The sequence below is a fragment of the Aegilops tauschii genome, chromosome 7 (genome assembly GCF_002575655.3).
Source record: "Aegilops tauschii subsp. strangulata cultivar AL8/78 chromosome 7, Aet v6.0, whole genome shotgun sequence".
NCBI classification, from domain to species: domain Eukaryota; kingdom Viridiplantae; phylum Streptophyta; class Magnoliopsida; order Poales; family Poaceae; genus Aegilops; species Aegilops tauschii.
In genome coordinates this window covers 38,323,910-38,341,800 of record NC_053041.3, presented here as the reverse complement: position 1 = coordinate 38,341,800, position 17,891 = coordinate 38,323,910, and the positions used below count along the sequence as shown (strand labels likewise).

Genomic DNA, 17,891 nt, shown 5'->3' with positions numbered 1-17,891 from the left:
AAATTTCCGCCATTGTTAGGTATAACCAATTAGGTTCAAACCTTGGGTTTTCACCCGGACCTCGAGGCCGAGTACTCGAGAAGCACCACCAAATCAAAGTCATCATGTGTTGTCGCCACCATTTTCCATGATCTGAGCTGTTACATGTATAGCACAGTCTTGACGTGAGATGCCATGCAAGTGAAGACCATACCCACACAAGCATACAGTCAAACCGCAACAAGTATCGGTGACCACCGAAGGTTCGGAAGGACGAAGGTCTCGCCGACGCGCACATACGAGGAAAATTGGCGAGGGAGTAAGGTCACTGGCACCGCCAATATCCCAATTGGGGATACTACAGCAGTGCTGCACCGTCCTCATGCTCCGCCTTCCTCTTCTGTCAAACAAAATTGGTCGGCAAAACATACTCGCCGTTGCTATTAGATATGGAGGTCCAAGACCCTCCGGCCTGGAGCGATAACCGCCTCATAGTGCAGGACCACTGTGCCATCCACGCGTTCGAGTGAAGGGTCGCCTCGTTGGGATGCAGAATGTTGCCGCTGGCATTCGTGTATCTCCAGACCGGATTGTGGCCACCGACAGCTCACCACGAGAGATCGCCTGCCTGGCCGAAAACACCACCGCCACCGCTGCACAACCATATCCTCTAGCTCAAGTCTTCGCTTGTAGATCGCATCTCGCCGGTTATGGTTACTAGGGCAGAGATCTCCTCGCTGACGCCTTCATCGACTAGCGTCGGGACTTAGCCTGGCCATTGGTCTCTAGCAGTGGCGAGAGGAAGGGGGGACAGAGTGGTAGGAGGAGGCGGCTGTCAAGCTAGTCAGAATCATGATTCTGAATTGGATTGGAGCTTTGATGGTAGGATCCATTCTTGTTATTCATTTATATTGCTTAAGTGTATTCTTCCTGTTATGATAGTGTAATTTCCTGTTACAATACACATTTCGCCGAGTGAAAACTGAAATAGCTTCTTCGCCAAGTGCGACGAGGACTCGGTGAAGGCCAATATCATCTCGACAAATGGTTTGCCAAGTATTCCCTCTGTTGGCTAGTCGGAAGCTTTTCTCTACCGCTGCACATACTCTTGTATTTCCAGGACAGAAGGTGGGTGTAGTTTTTTTCATTCTCGAATAAGATTTATCGATTTTTACCGAGGCAATTAAACCAAAATCATGCAAATATAGACGAGATATGCACCCAGCCACAAATCAAGATCATCTACAAAATTGGATTCCATTGAAATCCAATCGCTAGGACGCCCTCCATGGCTACTAGGTAAGTCACAGTTATGAGCTCTGGCGTGTTCAAAAAAATAAAGTACAAAAATTGTGCGCTCTGACTTTTGAGGCGACCGACTTAGTTTCGAAGATTTCAGATTTCAAGCATGAGCACGTGAGGAGGCATATCATCTCAAGATTTGACTTGTGAGGCCTTGACTTAGTCTCCTGCATTCCGTAGTTACTAATATGAAGCATGGACGCGTAGGTCTGCCGTCAGCCCGATCGCACGCACAGGCTACTCTCTATCTCTCCAGTTCATCCATGGGTTGTTTCCCGCTGCCTGCGCGTACAATTCTCCAGCTGCAGTTGCATTACCTATTGAAGCATATATATATATCCTCACCCCGAGGCACCGGCCTCGACTGCTCCGGAGAATCTTATGAGTTGCCGACTTGATCTGTTCTATACTTGTATTCCAAGAGTATCTTGATTAAATCTTGCTTGATACTTGTCGTCGTTAATAAGACAGTTCGGCTACTTACATTGCTGGTCCGGCAATCTAGGTCAACGCTCGCCATTAACCCAGCATGCTGTGCTGACTATAACCATACTACTATATAAGGATATCCTTGAGGCCCTCGATCACAACGGCCAGCGGCAGCAGCATACGTTGTCTTTCCATCGATTAGCTTGGACCAGTTGGCAGCAGCAATGACGGTGCGTGTTAGTGTGCTCAGGGTGGGCATCCTCTGCCTGCTAGCAATGTCGGCGTCGGCATCGGCGCAATACCGGTCGTCCCCAAGCTCCCCGGATTCGTATCCATCCCCGGGCTCATACCCGTCTCCGGGCTCCCCAGACGGCAACGAGGGGGAGGGGGAGGCCGTCCCTCCCAGGAACGTCACCTGCAAGGACACCGACGGGAAGAGGCCGGGGTGCACGAGCACCTGCCCCGACCGCTGCCCCCAGCAGTGCATCGTCCTCTGCCCCGACTGCAAGACATTCTGCCGTACGTACTCTTTCATTATAATTTTTAAAATTCTCTTTAATTTTGAATATGTTGATTGGGTGTTGGGTTTGCGATGAAATAGTACTCCCTCCGTTCCAAAATAGATGACCCAACTTTGTACTAACTTTGTATTAAAGTTAGTACAAAGTTGGATCATCTATTTTGGAACGGATGGAGTATAATATAATGCATGTTCTGGTGAAAATAGACGACGAGGTAAAGCCGGCGAAGCCCGTGCCTCCACCGGCCATGTTCGTGTTCGGAGACGGGGCGTTGGACGTCGGCAACAATGCATACTTGCCCAAGGTCGAAACGGAGGAGGGGTACCCCCCTCAAGTCTCCCAATCTAGCAGCGGCAGGTTCAGCAACGGAGCCAACTTGGCTGACACTGTCGGTAAGTGCGTGCCAAACCCATGATACATCCTTTTTTTAGAAAAGGAGGATATCCCTAGCCTCTGCATTAACAGATCATACGGCTACTCGTCGATCATCCATGATTGATCGGCTGTTTCGTTTCATGGTGTCCAGCAACATCTATCGGCTTCCAGCAGAGCCCTCCAGCTTACATGTCGTTGAACGGTGGGCTCAACATGTGGGGCGCCAACTACGCCTCAGCGGGTTCCGGTATCAAAATCTCCACCGTAAGTTCAACCCATTGCACTAAATTTCTACCTGTGGGAACTTACCAATATTTAAAATGAGAGATGCATGCAGAACGGAGAACGGTCCATCTCGTTGCCGAAGCAGCTTGAGCACTTCAAGGCGACGAGGTCCCAGATGGAGGCCAAGCTGGGTGGCGACGCCAAAGTGCGCGAGCTCCTCTCCAAGTCCTTCTTCCTAATTGGCACCGGTGGCCAGGACCTCGATCCAAGATGGAACGTCGAGTCCCGATATCCACGATCACAGACCGAGCTCCAGGAGCTCATCACCCTTTACGGGGAAGCCATCTCGTCCCTCTATGACATGGGCGCCAGGAAGATGGCCATCGTCAATGTTGGACTCATTGGCTGCAAGCCGCAACCCTACAACTACAACTATGTCTGCGACCAGAGCCTGAACGAAAACGCCACCGCGTTTGACGCCGCCCTCAAATCCCTCATGGCCAGCCTCTCGTCCAAGAAACAGGGGCTCTCCTACTCCATCGGCGACTTCTACGGCTTCACCACGGCTGTCTTCGCCCACCCAGCAAATTATGGTACAAAGCACATAAAAAATACTCTTTTTTGTTGAAAATTAACCAAGCACCGATGCTCTATTTACCATAAAGCACATGTGTGTCCAATGCTCATTTAATTGTGGTTTGTTTCATTGTATAATTGTTTTGTTGTATGGCATGCAGGGCTAGTGAATACCAAGGACTCGTGCAGCCAGTGGGGCTACCCAGACTGGACGTACTGCTACAACCCAGACGGTTACTGGTTCTGGGACCCGGAGTTCATGACGGATAGGGCCGCCAAGCTGACAGCCGCTGCGTTCTACTATGGTCCACCCCAGTTTACATTTCCAGTTACCTTTAAGGCTCTGTTGGAGAAAAAATAATCTCTTCTTGTGGTATTTTAGTAGTACGTATTTGTTTCCACTCCAATTGTGCAATTGGAGCAACTGGAATACGCAATAAGTATGCCATGGAGAATAAAATAGGTCATTATGACCTTTCTAGTACCTATGATACTAATAAAGGTTACTCCTATTGATCTTCTTTGTACCATTGTCTACGTCCAAAATTAGCTTTGTGCCCTGTGCTTCTTGCAACGGACCAAGAAAGTTATCTTGATGATCACAAACGCATGGTTCACCGCAGTATAGATGTTTCAAACCACGGGAGCAAAGATTGAGCATGACTAGCAGCATTTTCACATGAGTCATCACATGGAAATAGCTTGCTAATATCCGAAAAGTGCTCGCAGAGGCCGGGCTCCATTGAGCTATATATATATTTTCCAGCCAAAATACCTTTACCACATGTCAAAAAATCTGAAAAAATGTTTTCATGTAGGCATATACTTTTAGTATACATGTATAAATTTTCATGAACATATATATTCATATGTGATGTACACAAAAAAGACAAATACACGGATTGAAATAGGCTTTTTATTTGTTGTATTTGTGTCAGATATTTGTCATTTTTTGTGTAGCATGCAAATAATCAAATTGGTGGATGAAAATTTATACATACTTGAAGAATATGCATATGTATTTCTAGAAAAAAAATTGGCATTTTTTGAAACTTTTAAACATTTTTTTTTTTGAAAAACGAGCTCCATGGAGCTTGTCCTTTGCAATGCCACACTCGCTAATATCGCCCTTCTATGAGATAATAATGAGAATAATGGTAAGGTAAACTAAACTAGGAACACAAAAACAAACTGAAGCCATAAATCTAGAAACAGGAAATTGGCACAAATACTAAGTGAGACGATGAGTAATAAAAAGTTTTAGGCCAACAACTATTTTAATAACATTAAATACTATGTAAAGAAAGTTAGAGGGCGAAGCTAAAACTAGACCGAACCAGTCGGGTAGGTTCTTCGATTTTTAAAGAAAGTTGATCTTTCCAAGTTGCTTAACAGTCGGTTTATGACACATCAAGGACCAAATTTCGTAGAACCAAAAGTTTGACTCAGTTCTTGGCTTAAATTAACATAACGCCAGTAGACTAACATCATAATTGGCAATAAAATTTTGAAACCTGTTTGCCAACGATTCCTTTTTTTCATCTATTTTTCACAAGCAATAGAAGCAAAAGAATAGTAGTGCAATCATATGAACTTTTCTCAAGAAAAAAAATAATAATAACAATATTAGTAATGATACTCCTTTGGATTGCAGGAATTTGAAAACATAGGAATATGAAAATGTACATTGAGATGCCATGCACTATAAATTTGAACCCGATTTCAAAACATAGGAATTTTGTGACAAGTGCCTATGGATGGTGCATAAGAAATAAACACATTGAGATGCCACAGAGAAAATGTAAGTATATGGGAATTCTAAAAGTACAAATAAAATGAGCTTTAATGTCGAGTTTCACATAGAATCGGGGCATATGAATGGATTTCGTAGGAATTTAGTAGTCACATTCCATAATCCAAAGGGATTTCATGAAAAAAAATCCTTAGGATTCAAATCCTCCAGTATGTTATAAACTTCCCACAACCAAAGAGGCCCTATAAGTTCTTTTGGTTAATACGAGCCCCTAGGGTAAGAATTGAATTTCAAAACTAAATTTGTTCTCCAAAAAATAATGACCAGCAGCTAACAAGATTTTTTTATTTTAATCTCCGTTATTTCAGTTCACGGCCCAATCTACTCTCGATTAATATATAGGCCCATCAATGGTTGTGGGGTGAGAAGCTCAAATTGGCTCAGAAACCAATCTGCCTGCCATCTTCTAGTTTAATGAGGTGGTTTATCCTTGGTATGGTGGAATGTGATGTTGATCTTTGTTTCATCACTAACTCATACCAATGATCCCAATTTTATTTTTCTTGAAACTGTATAGGACTCACTGGCTTTTTCAGAACCGGGTAATGAAAATTGGAAGTGCATCTAATCCTCTTGATGGATTTTTGTAATTATATCAACATATCTCAAAATTTAATGCATTAATTAGCTTATCTCAAGAAAAGTTCCAACTAGTTGCAACAAAGGGATTGAAAGGTGAAGCCCACAAAATTGCATGAAGACAAGTGTTGCCAAGCCAAGGACTTAGATTTTACATTTATTGATTTAAGATCACATTTGCAAGTGTATCGTGCTAGCATGTTGAAGCGCTAAGCGGGCGCTTCAGAGTAGCTAGCCGAAGAGTGAATACTTTGGCACAGGCAGACGAACTGGGAGGAAAGAAATTGACATCTTTTGCACAGACAACCGGACTGCCATCTTTTGAGATCGGTTGAATGTAGAAACTTATTGAACATCTGATGCTTTTTGGTTGTGATTGTATATATTTGTATCTATTTATACATATGCTAAATTGCCATTCATCTACATATGCATGTCAAACAAAGGAGATCGGACCTGGGGCGAACATTTGATACACTGGTTTGGACGACTGACTCCTCTAGTGATGTCCACGAACACGTCCATCCAAGCGTGCCTGTTGATTTTGTGTGTGTCTGATTTCATGCATCCCATTGGAGTTGCCCTAAAGGAGTAAGGGCATCTCCGACACCGACCCCAAACCTCTTCCCAGCGTCCGGACCAAGCTGTCCGGACGCTGCATGCCATCCAACGGTGTCCCACATTTGTCGGCGGACCAGTCCAGGTGTCTGTTTTCCCACAAACCGAAAGCAAACAAGGGGGTGTTGCGAGAGTTCAGACACCAGCCACATAGGACTCCGACACCCCCGGCCCACTCAAAAATGAGGCGGAGCCTGCGCATTTAGAGTTGGCCGCACTATTTTTGCAGCAAAACCCCCTTTCTCAACCCTTTCCCCTACCATCCCGCTGCCTTCCACCCCAATTCCCATCCCTTGTCACCGCCGCCGCATGGGCACGCACAAAAAGCTACCTGAGATGGCTGTGGTGGAGGATCCGACAAAGGCGACCGCCCATAAGGTCAACTCGATGACATGACAAGTCCACCGCCTCGAACAGAAGGCAAAGGAGGCGACGGTGCACAAAAAGTAGGGCGGCGGCCGTGGTGGTGGACGTGCAGGGGTGAGCGTGGTGCATGAGGCGGGCGTGGTGCAGGGGCGGGCGTCGACGTCCATGCATATGCCGTCCTGGTTGGATCAATACAAGCTTCCCTACTTTTATGCTGCCTAGCAGCTCGGCAGGCAGTCCTCGACATCCGTCGTGGGGCACGTGCCTTATTGCTTCGGCATCAATGCGGCGCCCCTCCTTTTCTCCGAGTCTACGTCATGGCAACTTGTCTGGTCATGGACGTCGGCAGTGGAGCAACATCCATGTGATCCTTCACCATGCATTTGAATTTCAAATTGGCCGGACCTGGACGAACGTTTAGGGGATGTGGTTCGATGGCCGTCTCCCACATCAATGTCCGCACGTGAATACCGTGTTTGTTTTGGGGATCAGTGTTGGAGATTGCTTAATTCCTCCTCTCTAGTTTCCACTATTTTAAATAGCGGACTATTGCCATATAGCGACGATTTTGTAGGCGGGCTGTAGCCAACTTTTTCAAAAAATTGTACGTGAATCAGCCGGTCATTTAGCAGCACCCTGCTCAAAACTTAGAGCATCTACAGCCAGGCGCCTCAAACCCGCCTCATACGCCCGGGCGGGCCGGACGGCCGTCCGGTCACGTTTTTTCAACCCAGACGGATGCCTTAAACGGGCCTCAAACACCCGGGCTGACCGGCACCCCATATCCAGCTCAAATATGGGTTGGATATGGGGGCGCCAGGGCACGCCCGCCACGTCGGACTGAAGAAGGGGTCTCACGCGGAAACACCCTCAAACCCGGCGGTCTGAAGCTCGTCTCCTTCGTCGGACCGGTGGCAGCTCTGGCGGGCCATGTAGTGCACTGCCCGGCTATTTAAGTCGACCGATGGCACCGAAACCCTACCATCGATCCACATTTTCCTCCTCCTGTCTGCCGCCGCCACACTTCCACTCCACCTGTCCGCCCAGTAGCCATGCCCACTCCCCCCTGCCGCCTCGGGTGGGGAGCGAGCCATTTCTGACGCCGGAGCGCCGACTCAAGCTCCTTGAGCAGATCCGGGCTAGGCGTGAAGCCCGGATCGTCGCGGGGCTACCTCTGGATGCAGTGGATCCGGAGGAGGAGCTGGAGGAGGAGGAGGAGGACGAGGGGGAGGAGGAGGACTTTGAGGAGGACGGGCATGAGCCGGGGGAGGAGGATGTGGGGGACGCTGGCGACAGGGATCTGCAGGCGGAGCTGCTACAGGCCATCCTCGATTCCCTTCGGTCGAAGTCAGCTGCCGAGGCAAGACGCCGTCGCCAGCAAGAGACGGAAGCACAAGAGGCCGTGAAGGAGGCGGAGATGTCCGCCTACATGGATGAGGTCGAGTAGGAGGAGGCAGAGCCGGAGCCCTCCTATCCTGCCCGTCCAGCCGGTGCCCGGCACCATTGTCGTGGACATCTCCGACGACGAAGAGTAGCTAGGGCAGTATGTAGGGTTTCTTTTGAATGCTTTGTATGGTTGAGGGGATGAAATATGAGAGAGGCGGATGCAAAGTGGCTAATTTAAGATGTGCTTGAGGGGCCGGATTTGCAAAGTCCGTCTGTAGATGCTCCTACCAGCACTCTACTCAAAACGTCGGTTATTTAAAACTTTGCCCCTTCGACCAAAACGGTTCTAAGAGCATCTCCAGCCGTGCCCCCAACAAGGCCCCCCAGGCGATTTTTTGACCGCCGGCGGTGAAAAATCGGCCCAGTCGCGCCCCCGAAGGCCCTTTTTTCGCCGGCTCGGGCCGAAATTGGCGCCGGCGGACCCAGGACAAACCCGGCACGCTGGGGGCGCTTGGGGGCGCCGGCCGAATCGTTTTTGGCGCGAAAATCGACGGGCCCTCCTTGGCAGCGACTCGGCTCTTCTCGTCGCTTCGTCATCCTCATCGCCTCAGTTCCCGCGGGGGGAATCAATGCCAAAGCTGCCGCGCGCTGCCACGCCGGTCAGCCTCCTCCATTGATGCCTCACGGCGGCGTAGTGAAGACGGGCCGACGCGCATCACTCGCCCGCCACGCGTACGCACGGCGGCCACGCGAGCGCAGTCTATATAAGCTGCCCCCTACCGCACCGGTGTGTTGGGGATCGTAGCAGAATTTTAAAATTTTCTACGCATCACCAAGATCAATCTATGGAGTCATCTAGCAACGAGAGAGAGGAGTACATCTACATACCCTTGTAGATCGCGAGCGGAAGCGTTCAAGTGAACGGGGTTGATGGAGTCGTACTCGTCGTGATCCAAATCACCGATGACCGAGCGCCGAACGGACGGCACCTCCGCATTCAACACACGTACGGTGCAGCGACGTCTCCTCCTTCTTGATCCAGCAAGGGGGAAGGAGAGGTTGATGGAGATCCAGTAGCACGATGGCGTGGTGGTGGAAGTAGCGGGGATCTCGGCAGGGCTTCGCCAAGCTCAGCGAGAGGGAGAGGTGTTGCAGGGGGAGAGGGAGGCGCCAGGGGCTGTGGTGCGGCTGCCCTCCCCCTTTATATAGGCCCCCTGGGGGGCGCCGGCCCTGGGAGATCCAATTTCCAGGGGGGGCGGCGGCCAAGGGGGGTGGCTTGCCCCCCAAGCCAAGTGGGGCGCCCCCCACCCCTAGGGTTTCCAACCCTAGGCGCAGGGGGAGGCCCATGGGGGGGCGCACCAGCCCACCAGGGGCTGGTTCCCTTCCCACTTCAGCCTATGGGGCCCTCCGGGATAGGTGGCCCCACCCGGTGGACCCCCGGGACCCTTCCGGTGGTCTAGGTACAATACCGGTGACCCCCGAAACTTTCCCGGTGGCCGAAACTGGACTTCCTATATATAATTCTTCACCTCCGGACCATTCCGGAACTCCTCGTGACGTCCGGGATCTCATCCGGGACTCCGAACAACTTTCGGGTTACCGCATACTAGTATCGCTACAACCCTAGCGTCACCGAACCTTAAGTGTGTAGACCCTACGGGTTCGTGAGACATGCAGACATGACCGAGACGACTCTCCGGTCAATAACCAACAGCGGGATCTGGATACCCATGTTGGCTCCCACATGTTCCATGATGATCTCATCGGATGAACCACGATGTCGAGGATTCAATCAATCCCGTATTCAATTCACTTTGTCAATCGGTACGTTACTTGCCCGAGATTCGATCGTCGGTATCCCAATACCTTGTTCAATCTCGTTACCGGCAAGTCACTTTACTCGTACCGTAATGCATGATCCCGTGACCAGACACTTGGTCACATTGAGCTCATTATGATGATGCATTACCGAGTGGGCCTAGAGATACCTCTCCGTCATACGGAGTGACAAATCCCAGTCTCGATTCGTGCCAACCCAACAGACACTTTCGGAGATACCCGTAGTGCACCTTTATAGCCACCCAGTTACGTTGTGACGTTTGGCACACCCAAAGCACTCCTACGGTATCGGGAGTTGCACAATCTCATGGTCTAAGGAAATGATACTTGACATTTGGAAAAGCTCTAGCAAACGAACTACACGATCTTTGTGCTATGCTTAGGATTGGGTCTTGTCCATCACATCATTCTCCTAATGATGTGATCCCGTTATCAATGACATCCAATGCCCATAGTCAGGAAACCATGACTATCTGTTGATCAACGAGCTAGTCAACTAGAGGCTCACTAGGGACATGTTGTGGTCTATGTATTCACACATGTATTACGATTTCCGGATAATACAATTATAGCATGAACAATAGACAATTATCATGAACAAGGAAATATAATAATAACCATTTTATTATTGCCTCTAGGGCATATTTCCAACACGGTGAGCCACGCACACACCTCGCTCTCCACCGCCGACGCCCTCGTTCCTCCCTCTCTTCTCGCCCTTTCCAGTTCACCCCAATGGCCGAGCGCTTCCCAGGCGATGGCGCGGCGGCGAACGGCTTCGGCCGCCGCCACCTTCACGAGGATGAAACCCGGCTTCTCTATGAGGCCGAGTACCCGGTCCCGCCCGCATGCGGGTGCCTGGGGCGTGGAGGATAAGCGCCGTCGCGCGGAGATCACCCATATACGTGCTTCTCTGCCGCAGGCGGCGAGAGAAGGGCCGAGGTACACCCCCGACAGCACGCTGTGGGAGCCGTACTTCCGTCGCCGCCACGCCGAGCAGCTCGAGGCCACCAACGGCATCGTGCCCTCCGGGAGGCTCAACGCCGACGGCCGCCGCCGATGGTCGGGCGTGCCCGGCCGCACGCTGGAGGCCGTCCTCGAGTACATCGAGGGCGGCAACACGCCCAGGCTTGAGTACCCCGCTCCCCCCAGCTTCTCCCGCCGGCGTGGGAGCTCGTGGACGCCGAGACGCATGGACCCGGCCTCCTCCTCCTCGTCCGGTCGCTCGTCCGGCTCACCCTCCCTCCTCCCCGTCAAGCCGGAGCCCCAGGACGCGCCGATCAGCCAGCGCACCCGCAGCTTCGACGTCCGCATCGCCGAGTCCTCCCCCACCTCTGCCCGGCTCGTCAGGCCGAAGATGGTGCCCGGCCTCCCCGCGGAGTACGAGGCCATAGTCCGGCGCGGCTTCTCCGACGAGGCCGCCCTAAAGTGGGCACGGGACGACTACCTCCGCGACGAGATGGTCCGGCAGTGCCGAGTCCTGCAGGAGATAGCCGCCCCGCCAGCGTGGGCGCGAGGACGAGAACGGCGTGGTGATCCTCGACAGAGACGAGGATGAGGACGCCCCGGACCGTCCAACCCGCCGCGCCAACCTGTGGAGGGGTGTAGTAGGGACGGCGGCCGCGGAGGAGGCGACGACGACGACGGCGGCGGCGGCGACTACACGCAGTTCTACAGGCTCCTCGGCATATAGAGCTTCAAGGGCGGCGGGCGGCGAGGAACGGCGAGGGCGACGACGGGTCTAGTACTGTTTTTTTTTCTTTTGTAAAATATTTGTCTTATGTTAGGAACTCGCCAAAATTTGGTTGAATTTGTGTCTTGTTTGTGCGAATGTGGGGCCGAATTTAGTTTTTAAAAAAAACGTGGGCGCGGCGACTGGGGGCATCACGTTCCCAGCGCGCGGTTAGCGCCGGTACGTTCCCAGGCGGCGATTTTTAACTCCTCCTGCGGCCAACGGTTGGAGATGCTGTTACGCTCACACTCACACTTCCACATCCAGTCCAGATCTCGCCGTCGCCGCGTCCGCGTCCACGACGGCGTTGGCGCAGGTCAATCTCTCTCTCCCCCTCTCCATTTCTCTCCGGCGACCTCTGTCTCACTCGCCAACTCCTCTGCAGCAGGCTCCGAGAACCACGCCAGCGTTGGTGTCCCCGCAAGATCCGCCCGACCCGGGCCAGCAATGGCGGCGGCCGTCGTCGGGGGCATGGTCGCCTCGGGCGTCATCAAGGTGGTGATCAGGCAGATTGGTTCCGCCATCGTGGGCAAGGTCAAGCTGCACAAGAACCTGACCAAAGACCTGCAGAAGATGAAGATGACGCTCGGTGGAGGCCGCGCTCAGCGACGCCGAGAGGTGGTCCATCACGGACAGCTCGGCGCTCCTGTGGGTGAATCGGCTCAAGATCCCTTCCACTTGGTTACCATCAATCTGGATCTGAGTGTCGCTGCTCTTTTCTAAGATATTTACTGACGGACATGAATTTCTTAAATGTAGTGAAGTAATAGGTCTGAATTTCTTTAGACATTGAAGCAGATCTGAATTTTGTCGGGATAGAAACAGTGGTGCAGAGAGGATCAGTTGTCCTGCTCTACGTGTATGACCATACGTGCATTAGGTTCCTACTAGTTAGTATAGTACTTGATAGAAGTCAAAGCTAGTGCTACACACACTTTTACAGTCGATCGAGGAGAGCTAAAAAACACACACCTATGTTTTTCTCGATTTAAATTACAGCATCACCTCATCAAATTGGCACAGCGTGCATGTGCTTTTAATATCTTCCATTGTACTGACAGATTAGGTCATACCGCTTGCAGCTCGGAGGTATGAGGAAGAAGATCAATATGCCAGACAAGATGAAAAAGATGCAAGAGCGTCGACAGAAGATAACACAAGACCATCAGAATTATAGTGTTCCGCCAGAAATTCGCACCAATGACCAACAAGTTCTTGACATCTGGGAAAATGCAGGGAATGTGGAGGAAGCAGAAATTATCGGGAGGACCGGCGATAAACTGGAAATATTGGCTCGTTTATCTGGGAGCACCACTGAAGGGACCACCTTCGTTCCCATATGGGGCTTTGGAGGCATTGGAAAGACCACCTTGGCAAGATCGGTTTACAACCATCCTGAGGGAGCTAGTGCCACCAACCACTTTGCAGAAGTTTGTGATATATGGTTATACTAGTATCAGCTTTCCAAACTGGGTAATGAATATTGGCAATTATCTCCCTAATGTTGTCCAAATGGAGATGGTTGGTTTGCCAAACTGCAATGGTTTTCCACCCATCGCCCAACTACCAAGCCTCCGAGTTCTTACTCTGAAAGACATGGTCAGCCTGGAAGAATGGAACACAACATACTCTAGTGGTGAGGATGGTGTGAATGAGCTCATGTTCCGTAAGCTCGAAGAAGTGGATAACACCACACTTTCCAAGAGCTGCATCTTGGAGTATAAAGGGAAGTGATAATGTTCTCATATCATGGGCAGAGAGCTTGTCACACAATGGTGTTTCCTCATCTTCTCCAGGAGTATCTACTAATCTGACAGTTGAAAGCAGTAAGGTGCCTCTACATCAGCGGAGGTTGCTTCACCATCTACCTACCCTCAGTGGTTTGCACCTCGAACATTGCAGTGATTTGACAAGCTCACCGGAGATCTCTTGGGCCCTCCAGTCCCTCAAATCACTCTCATTGGAGATGTCAGCCCAATCAAAACAGTCAGAATTGGTAGGCGAGTTGACATATCTTCAGCAACTTGTGATAACACGATACCTGAAGCTAGACGAATTGCCCGATAACATGAGGCAACTCAAACAGCTACAATCATTAATGCTGCATACCTGTCAAAGCTTGAGACAGCTGCCGCTGTGGTTACGAGAACTTACCTCTCTCAAAAAACATGTAATTTCTAACTGCTCTGCTATCACAACTTTGTCAAATAGCATAGAGCAGCTCACAAATCTCCAAGAATTAAAAATTCCCGTCTGCCTTAACTTAAAGCCGTGGTTAGAAGCAGAAGAGAACAAGACGAAGCTTGCTCACATAGTACAAAAGGTATGTGCCCTGCCATATATATATGTTATATGGGTATTCCTATTAATTTTGCACTTTCAACATATTCAGCCATTGGTAGTACCACATCTTTTTCTGCTCTTCACTTTGTTGATGAGTTTTTTTTTTTGAGCACGTCTAGACTTTTCATGTCCTTTGCCTTGTAATTCTTCTATTTTGCCCAAATGATAATATTGACTTTTCCTTTATTTTATATTTTGGCAGCCCGTCTGTTGTTCTCCCTCGAGCAGGGTAGCCATTCCCGCTAGCCCACGAAGATAAAACACTGATGCTAGTGTAAAGAAAACGGAGGCGTCAATCAAGATTTAGGCCGCTTGATCGAGTCGGTTGAGCCCACGTCCATCTGAACCAAAACTCCATAGTAATTACTAGCACGCAGTTCCGGTATGTGCCTGGAATTATAAAATATCGTGCCTATTCCAAGCACACATTTAAGAGTTCAACGTACTCCGGTATGTTCGATTCGGCAGTAGATATCGTGCTACTCTGTTATCTGCTTCCCTTGACAACGAAAATGTGATTCAATCTCTTATAAAGAGCACTTGTCGTTTGGTTATTAGTTTTGGAGTCAGAGAGCTAGCAGTTACGCGTCAAAAAAAGAGAGCTAGCAGTTTGGCATCCTTGACTCGGCAAGAAGGTAATAGTCTGAACCTTACACTGACAATTCCATCTTCAATGTATTGTATCTTTCTTGTTTTATTCATAGGAGAAATCACTAAACCTAGTTAAACCAACATGGCTGATAGGGTTTTAATCATAGCTGTAAAGCAGAGCTGAAACAGGTGCAAAATGAGAGTGGACAGGCTCAATCTCTGCTAGTTAAAAGAATGACAAATGAAGATTAGGTGAAGACGGGTGCAGCAATCAGGCATGATGGGGTTAGGACTAGTTTACTTTTAGCCAAGCTAGACAGTTTATTACTATCTACGATCTCTCGATGCAGCCAAGCTGAAAGTGAAGAGAGATTCCTTTGAACATTTCAAACAATAATAGCACCGTGTATCGGTTTTGCTGTAAAGCAAAGGTTCCTGGACCTGGTGCAGTGTGTCTGATTTGGGTAGCAATGGAATAGGGCTACTATAATGAAGAGTGGCCAGGCCGGGGACTAATATACTGCGTTCATCAGTACTTTGTTGTCGGGACCCCGATTCTAAGTCACACCGATCTAGCATGTAACACCTCATATCACTTTGCGGCCTCACGCACGGTATTCCCACGGGTGTCTCCCATGGCCCGGGACCGTTTGCGCCTTTTGGCTCACGTATATGACAATGTCGCTAGCATCCATATGACAGAGAACCCGGGCCGACATGGCTAGTCGTGAACCCAAAGCGGCACTAACGTATGGGGATAGGCATACATGAATCAACATCGAACGTGTCGGTCAGCAGCGTGGGAATCCGGGCTGTAGCACTGGGCTAACAGGACTTCGGGAACCCGGGCTGTAGCAGGCTAGGCAGGACTCCGGATGTCACCGCGTGACATTTCCCTAAGGGACAGACACAGGAACGATGTGAAACACATGCCGGCCAGTCAAGTGTCCAGAGCAGTAGTGCTGGGCTAGCAGGACTCCGGTGAACCGGGCTGTAGCGGACTACTATGGCTCAAGGAGGCACTAGACTACATTTCCCCATAAGAGAGGCTGCCAAGGATAAACAACTAGATTGTCGGATCCCACACATAGCAATACATGTTACACGTACGCATAACATGCAAGTATGTGCTGTACAACATGGCATCACAACATAACGCAAACTCATATAGATAAAAGGCCCAGAAGAGCCACATAGCATTAAGTACAAACAGGGGTCACATGACCCATCATTCAGAGCATACAAGCAACGGAAGCATTACATGTCTGAGTACAGACAACTACAAAAGAAAAAGGCTGAGAAGCCTGACTATCTACAAGACCCTCCCAAGGGTTCAAGATCGTAGCTGAGGTACAAGCTACTCGTCGAAGTTCAAGCGGAGCTACTAGTAAGACTGAAGTCTCCGCTGCAAAAACATAAATAAAGCAACATGAGTACGAAGGTACTCAGCAAGACTTACATCAGATCCTATCTTACATGCATTTGTATCAAGAAGGTAGTGTGGGGTTTAGTTGCAGCAAGCCAGCTTTGACTTAGTGGCTATCCTGTTCTACGACTACGAGAAACTTCTTTGAGGTAAGAAGGCGCACACGAGTCCACTAATCACCACCTCAATACACCACTATGGATTCAGTCCCGTCTCACCACGAGAAGCCTTCCATAGCACTCACACTTATCTTGAGCATTTTAGAGTATCCACTTCAAGTTGTCTATGTACCACGTAAGCATCCAAGAAGTCCATAACCGAGGACACGGCTATTCGAATAGATCATGATAACCCTGCAGGGGTGTACTGCGTCACACACGCTCTCGCCACTTACCGCCATGTACACGTCATGTACCTCGGCAACCTTCAAGCGGAAGCCTGGCGAGGGTGTCGGCCACGACCTGACTAACCACGCAAGACTCTAGTCCAGGTTTATCGCCTATTCGGGTTCCATCCGCAAGGAGATCCGCCCGGGGTGTCGCTCACGGCCCCAAACGATGTGTGCAGGGTTCCCGAGCCCACCATCCGGGTGCCACTCGGTACACCGGGCCACGTGTGCCTAGTCTGTCCCAAGCCCACCCTGCCGGGTGCCACTCGGTAGAAAAATAACACTACCTACAAACACCAGAAACTAGTTGCAACTCCTGGACAGAGATCAAGTTGGTTAATAAGTCGAGAGGGGTCGAGTTACCGGAACCCAATGTGTGGTAGTAACTAGTCATTGGACAACATACATAGAACTCAGTGCTTAAGGACGGTTCCAATGAGACAACCCACCATGTACTCCTACATGGCCTCTCACCGCTACCTTTACCAAATCGTGTTCACACGCTTAACTCTCGGCACCAGAACATATCATAACACTCCAATTCATTCCCAATGAACCAGACCTGACACAACTCTAAGCAATAGCAGGCATGGCATGGTAGGAACACAACATGGCTCAATCAACTCCTACACATGCTAGTGGGTTTCGACTATTTACTGTGGCAATGACAGGTCATGCAGAGGAATGGGTTCAACTACCGCAGCATAAAGTAGCAGTTGAATCGTTGTTGTCCTAATGCAGTAAAAGAGAGCAGGAGCGAGAGGGTAGGATTGTATCGGAATGAACAAAGGGGGTTTGCTTGCCTGGTAGATCAACAGGGTGGCACTGCTCCTCAGACAGGTACTCTGGAACACTCTCCGGAGCAGGACCTATCGAAAAGGAACGGTGTCGACAATCAAAACACAATCATATGCAACAATATGATGCATGAATATGGCATGAATATGTGATGTATTTTGAGCCAATGCATTTAGCATTCAACTTGGAAGAGATCCATTTGAACCAAAGCTTCAAATGCAACTCTAATTTAAGTCCTTATATATGCCATTTATATGTTTTCACTTATACAGTAGGTATAAGTTGGTTTGTCATGCATGAGAATGGTACAGATGGATAGATTGAATTTTTCTGATAATTTTTCATATATAACTTATTTCAATCTGAGTTACGGTTGAATTTCTATGAATTTTAGAAGTTTTGGCTATTTTCTGGATTTTCCTGAATTAATTTAAATCTAGAAAAGAATAAATGCGTCAGCATGACGGTGGCATGACGTCAGCGAGTCAACCACGGCTAACCAGGTCAAACCTGACGTGTGGGGTCCACACGTCAGTGACACGGGGTTAAACAGGGGTTAGTTTAAGCCTAAATAAAAGATTAGGGGCACCGGGGCCCACTGTCAG

The 17,891-nt window shown here is 49.5% G+C and overlaps 2 protein-coding genes across 3 annotated transcripts; both read left to right on the top strand.

The window, feature by feature from the left end:
* The first annotated feature begins 1,893 nt into the window (after positions 1–1,893).
* LOC109774173 (GDSL esterase/lipase At1g29660-like) lies at positions 1,894–3,919 on the top strand. Its single transcript, XM_020332888.3, has 5 exons — positions 1,894–2,229; positions 2,438–2,623; positions 2,758–2,870; positions 2,944–3,424; positions 3,569–3,919. Exons 1-5 carry the CDS (start codon positions 1,935–1,937, stop codon positions 3,766–3,768), a joined length of 1,275 nt encoding a protein of 424 aa, XP_020188477.1. The 5' UTR covers positions 1,894–1,934; the 3' UTR covers positions 3,769–3,919.
* Positions 3,920–11,957: 8,038 nt separating this feature from the next.
* On the top strand, positions 11,958–14,640 carry LOC123495041 (uncharacterized). 2 transcript variants are annotated; one of them, XM_045231696.1, is made up of 4 exons: positions 11,963–12,056; positions 12,126–12,388; positions 12,823–14,063; positions 14,286–14,640. In XM_045231696.1, the coding sequence occupies exons 1-3, from the start codon at positions 11,972–11,974 to the stop codon at positions 13,192–13,194; spliced, it is 720 nt and encodes a 239-aa protein (XP_045087631.1). In that variant the 5' UTR covers positions 11,963–11,971; the 3' UTR covers positions 13,195–14,063; positions 14,286–14,640. The 2 variants fall into 2 exon arrangements, 1 of the variants encoding a protein (XP_045087631.1); XR_012188392.1 differs by having other exon boundaries at positions 11,958–12,056; positions 12,129–14,063.
* The last annotated feature ends 3,251 nt before the right edge of the window (positions 14,641–17,891 follow it).

Coding starts and splice junctions, on each gene's coding strand:
- LOC109774173 (XM_020332888.3), top strand. CDS start 1,935: ATGACGGTGCGTGTTAGTGTGCTCAGGGTGGGCATCCTCTGCCTGCTA. Junction 2,624..2,757: donor CAACTTGGCTGACACTGTCG/GTAAGTGCGTGC, acceptor CATGGTGTCCAG/CAACATCTATCGGCTTCCAG. Junction 3,425..3,568: donor CGCCCACCCAGCAAATTATG/GTACAAAGCACA, acceptor TATGGCATGCAG/GGCTAGTGAATACCAAGGAC.
- LOC123495041 (XM_045231696.1), top strand. CDS start 11,972: ATGCTGTTACGCTCACACTCACACTTCCACATCCAGTCCAGATCTCGC. Junction 12,057..12,125: donor CCACGACGGCGTTGGCGCAG/GTCAATCTCTCT, acceptor ACTCCTCTGCAG/CAGGCTCCGAGAACCACGCC. Junction 12,389..12,822: donor ACGGACAGCTCGGCGCTCCT/GTGGGTGAATCG, acceptor TACCGCTTGCAG/CTCGGAGGTATGAGGAAGAA.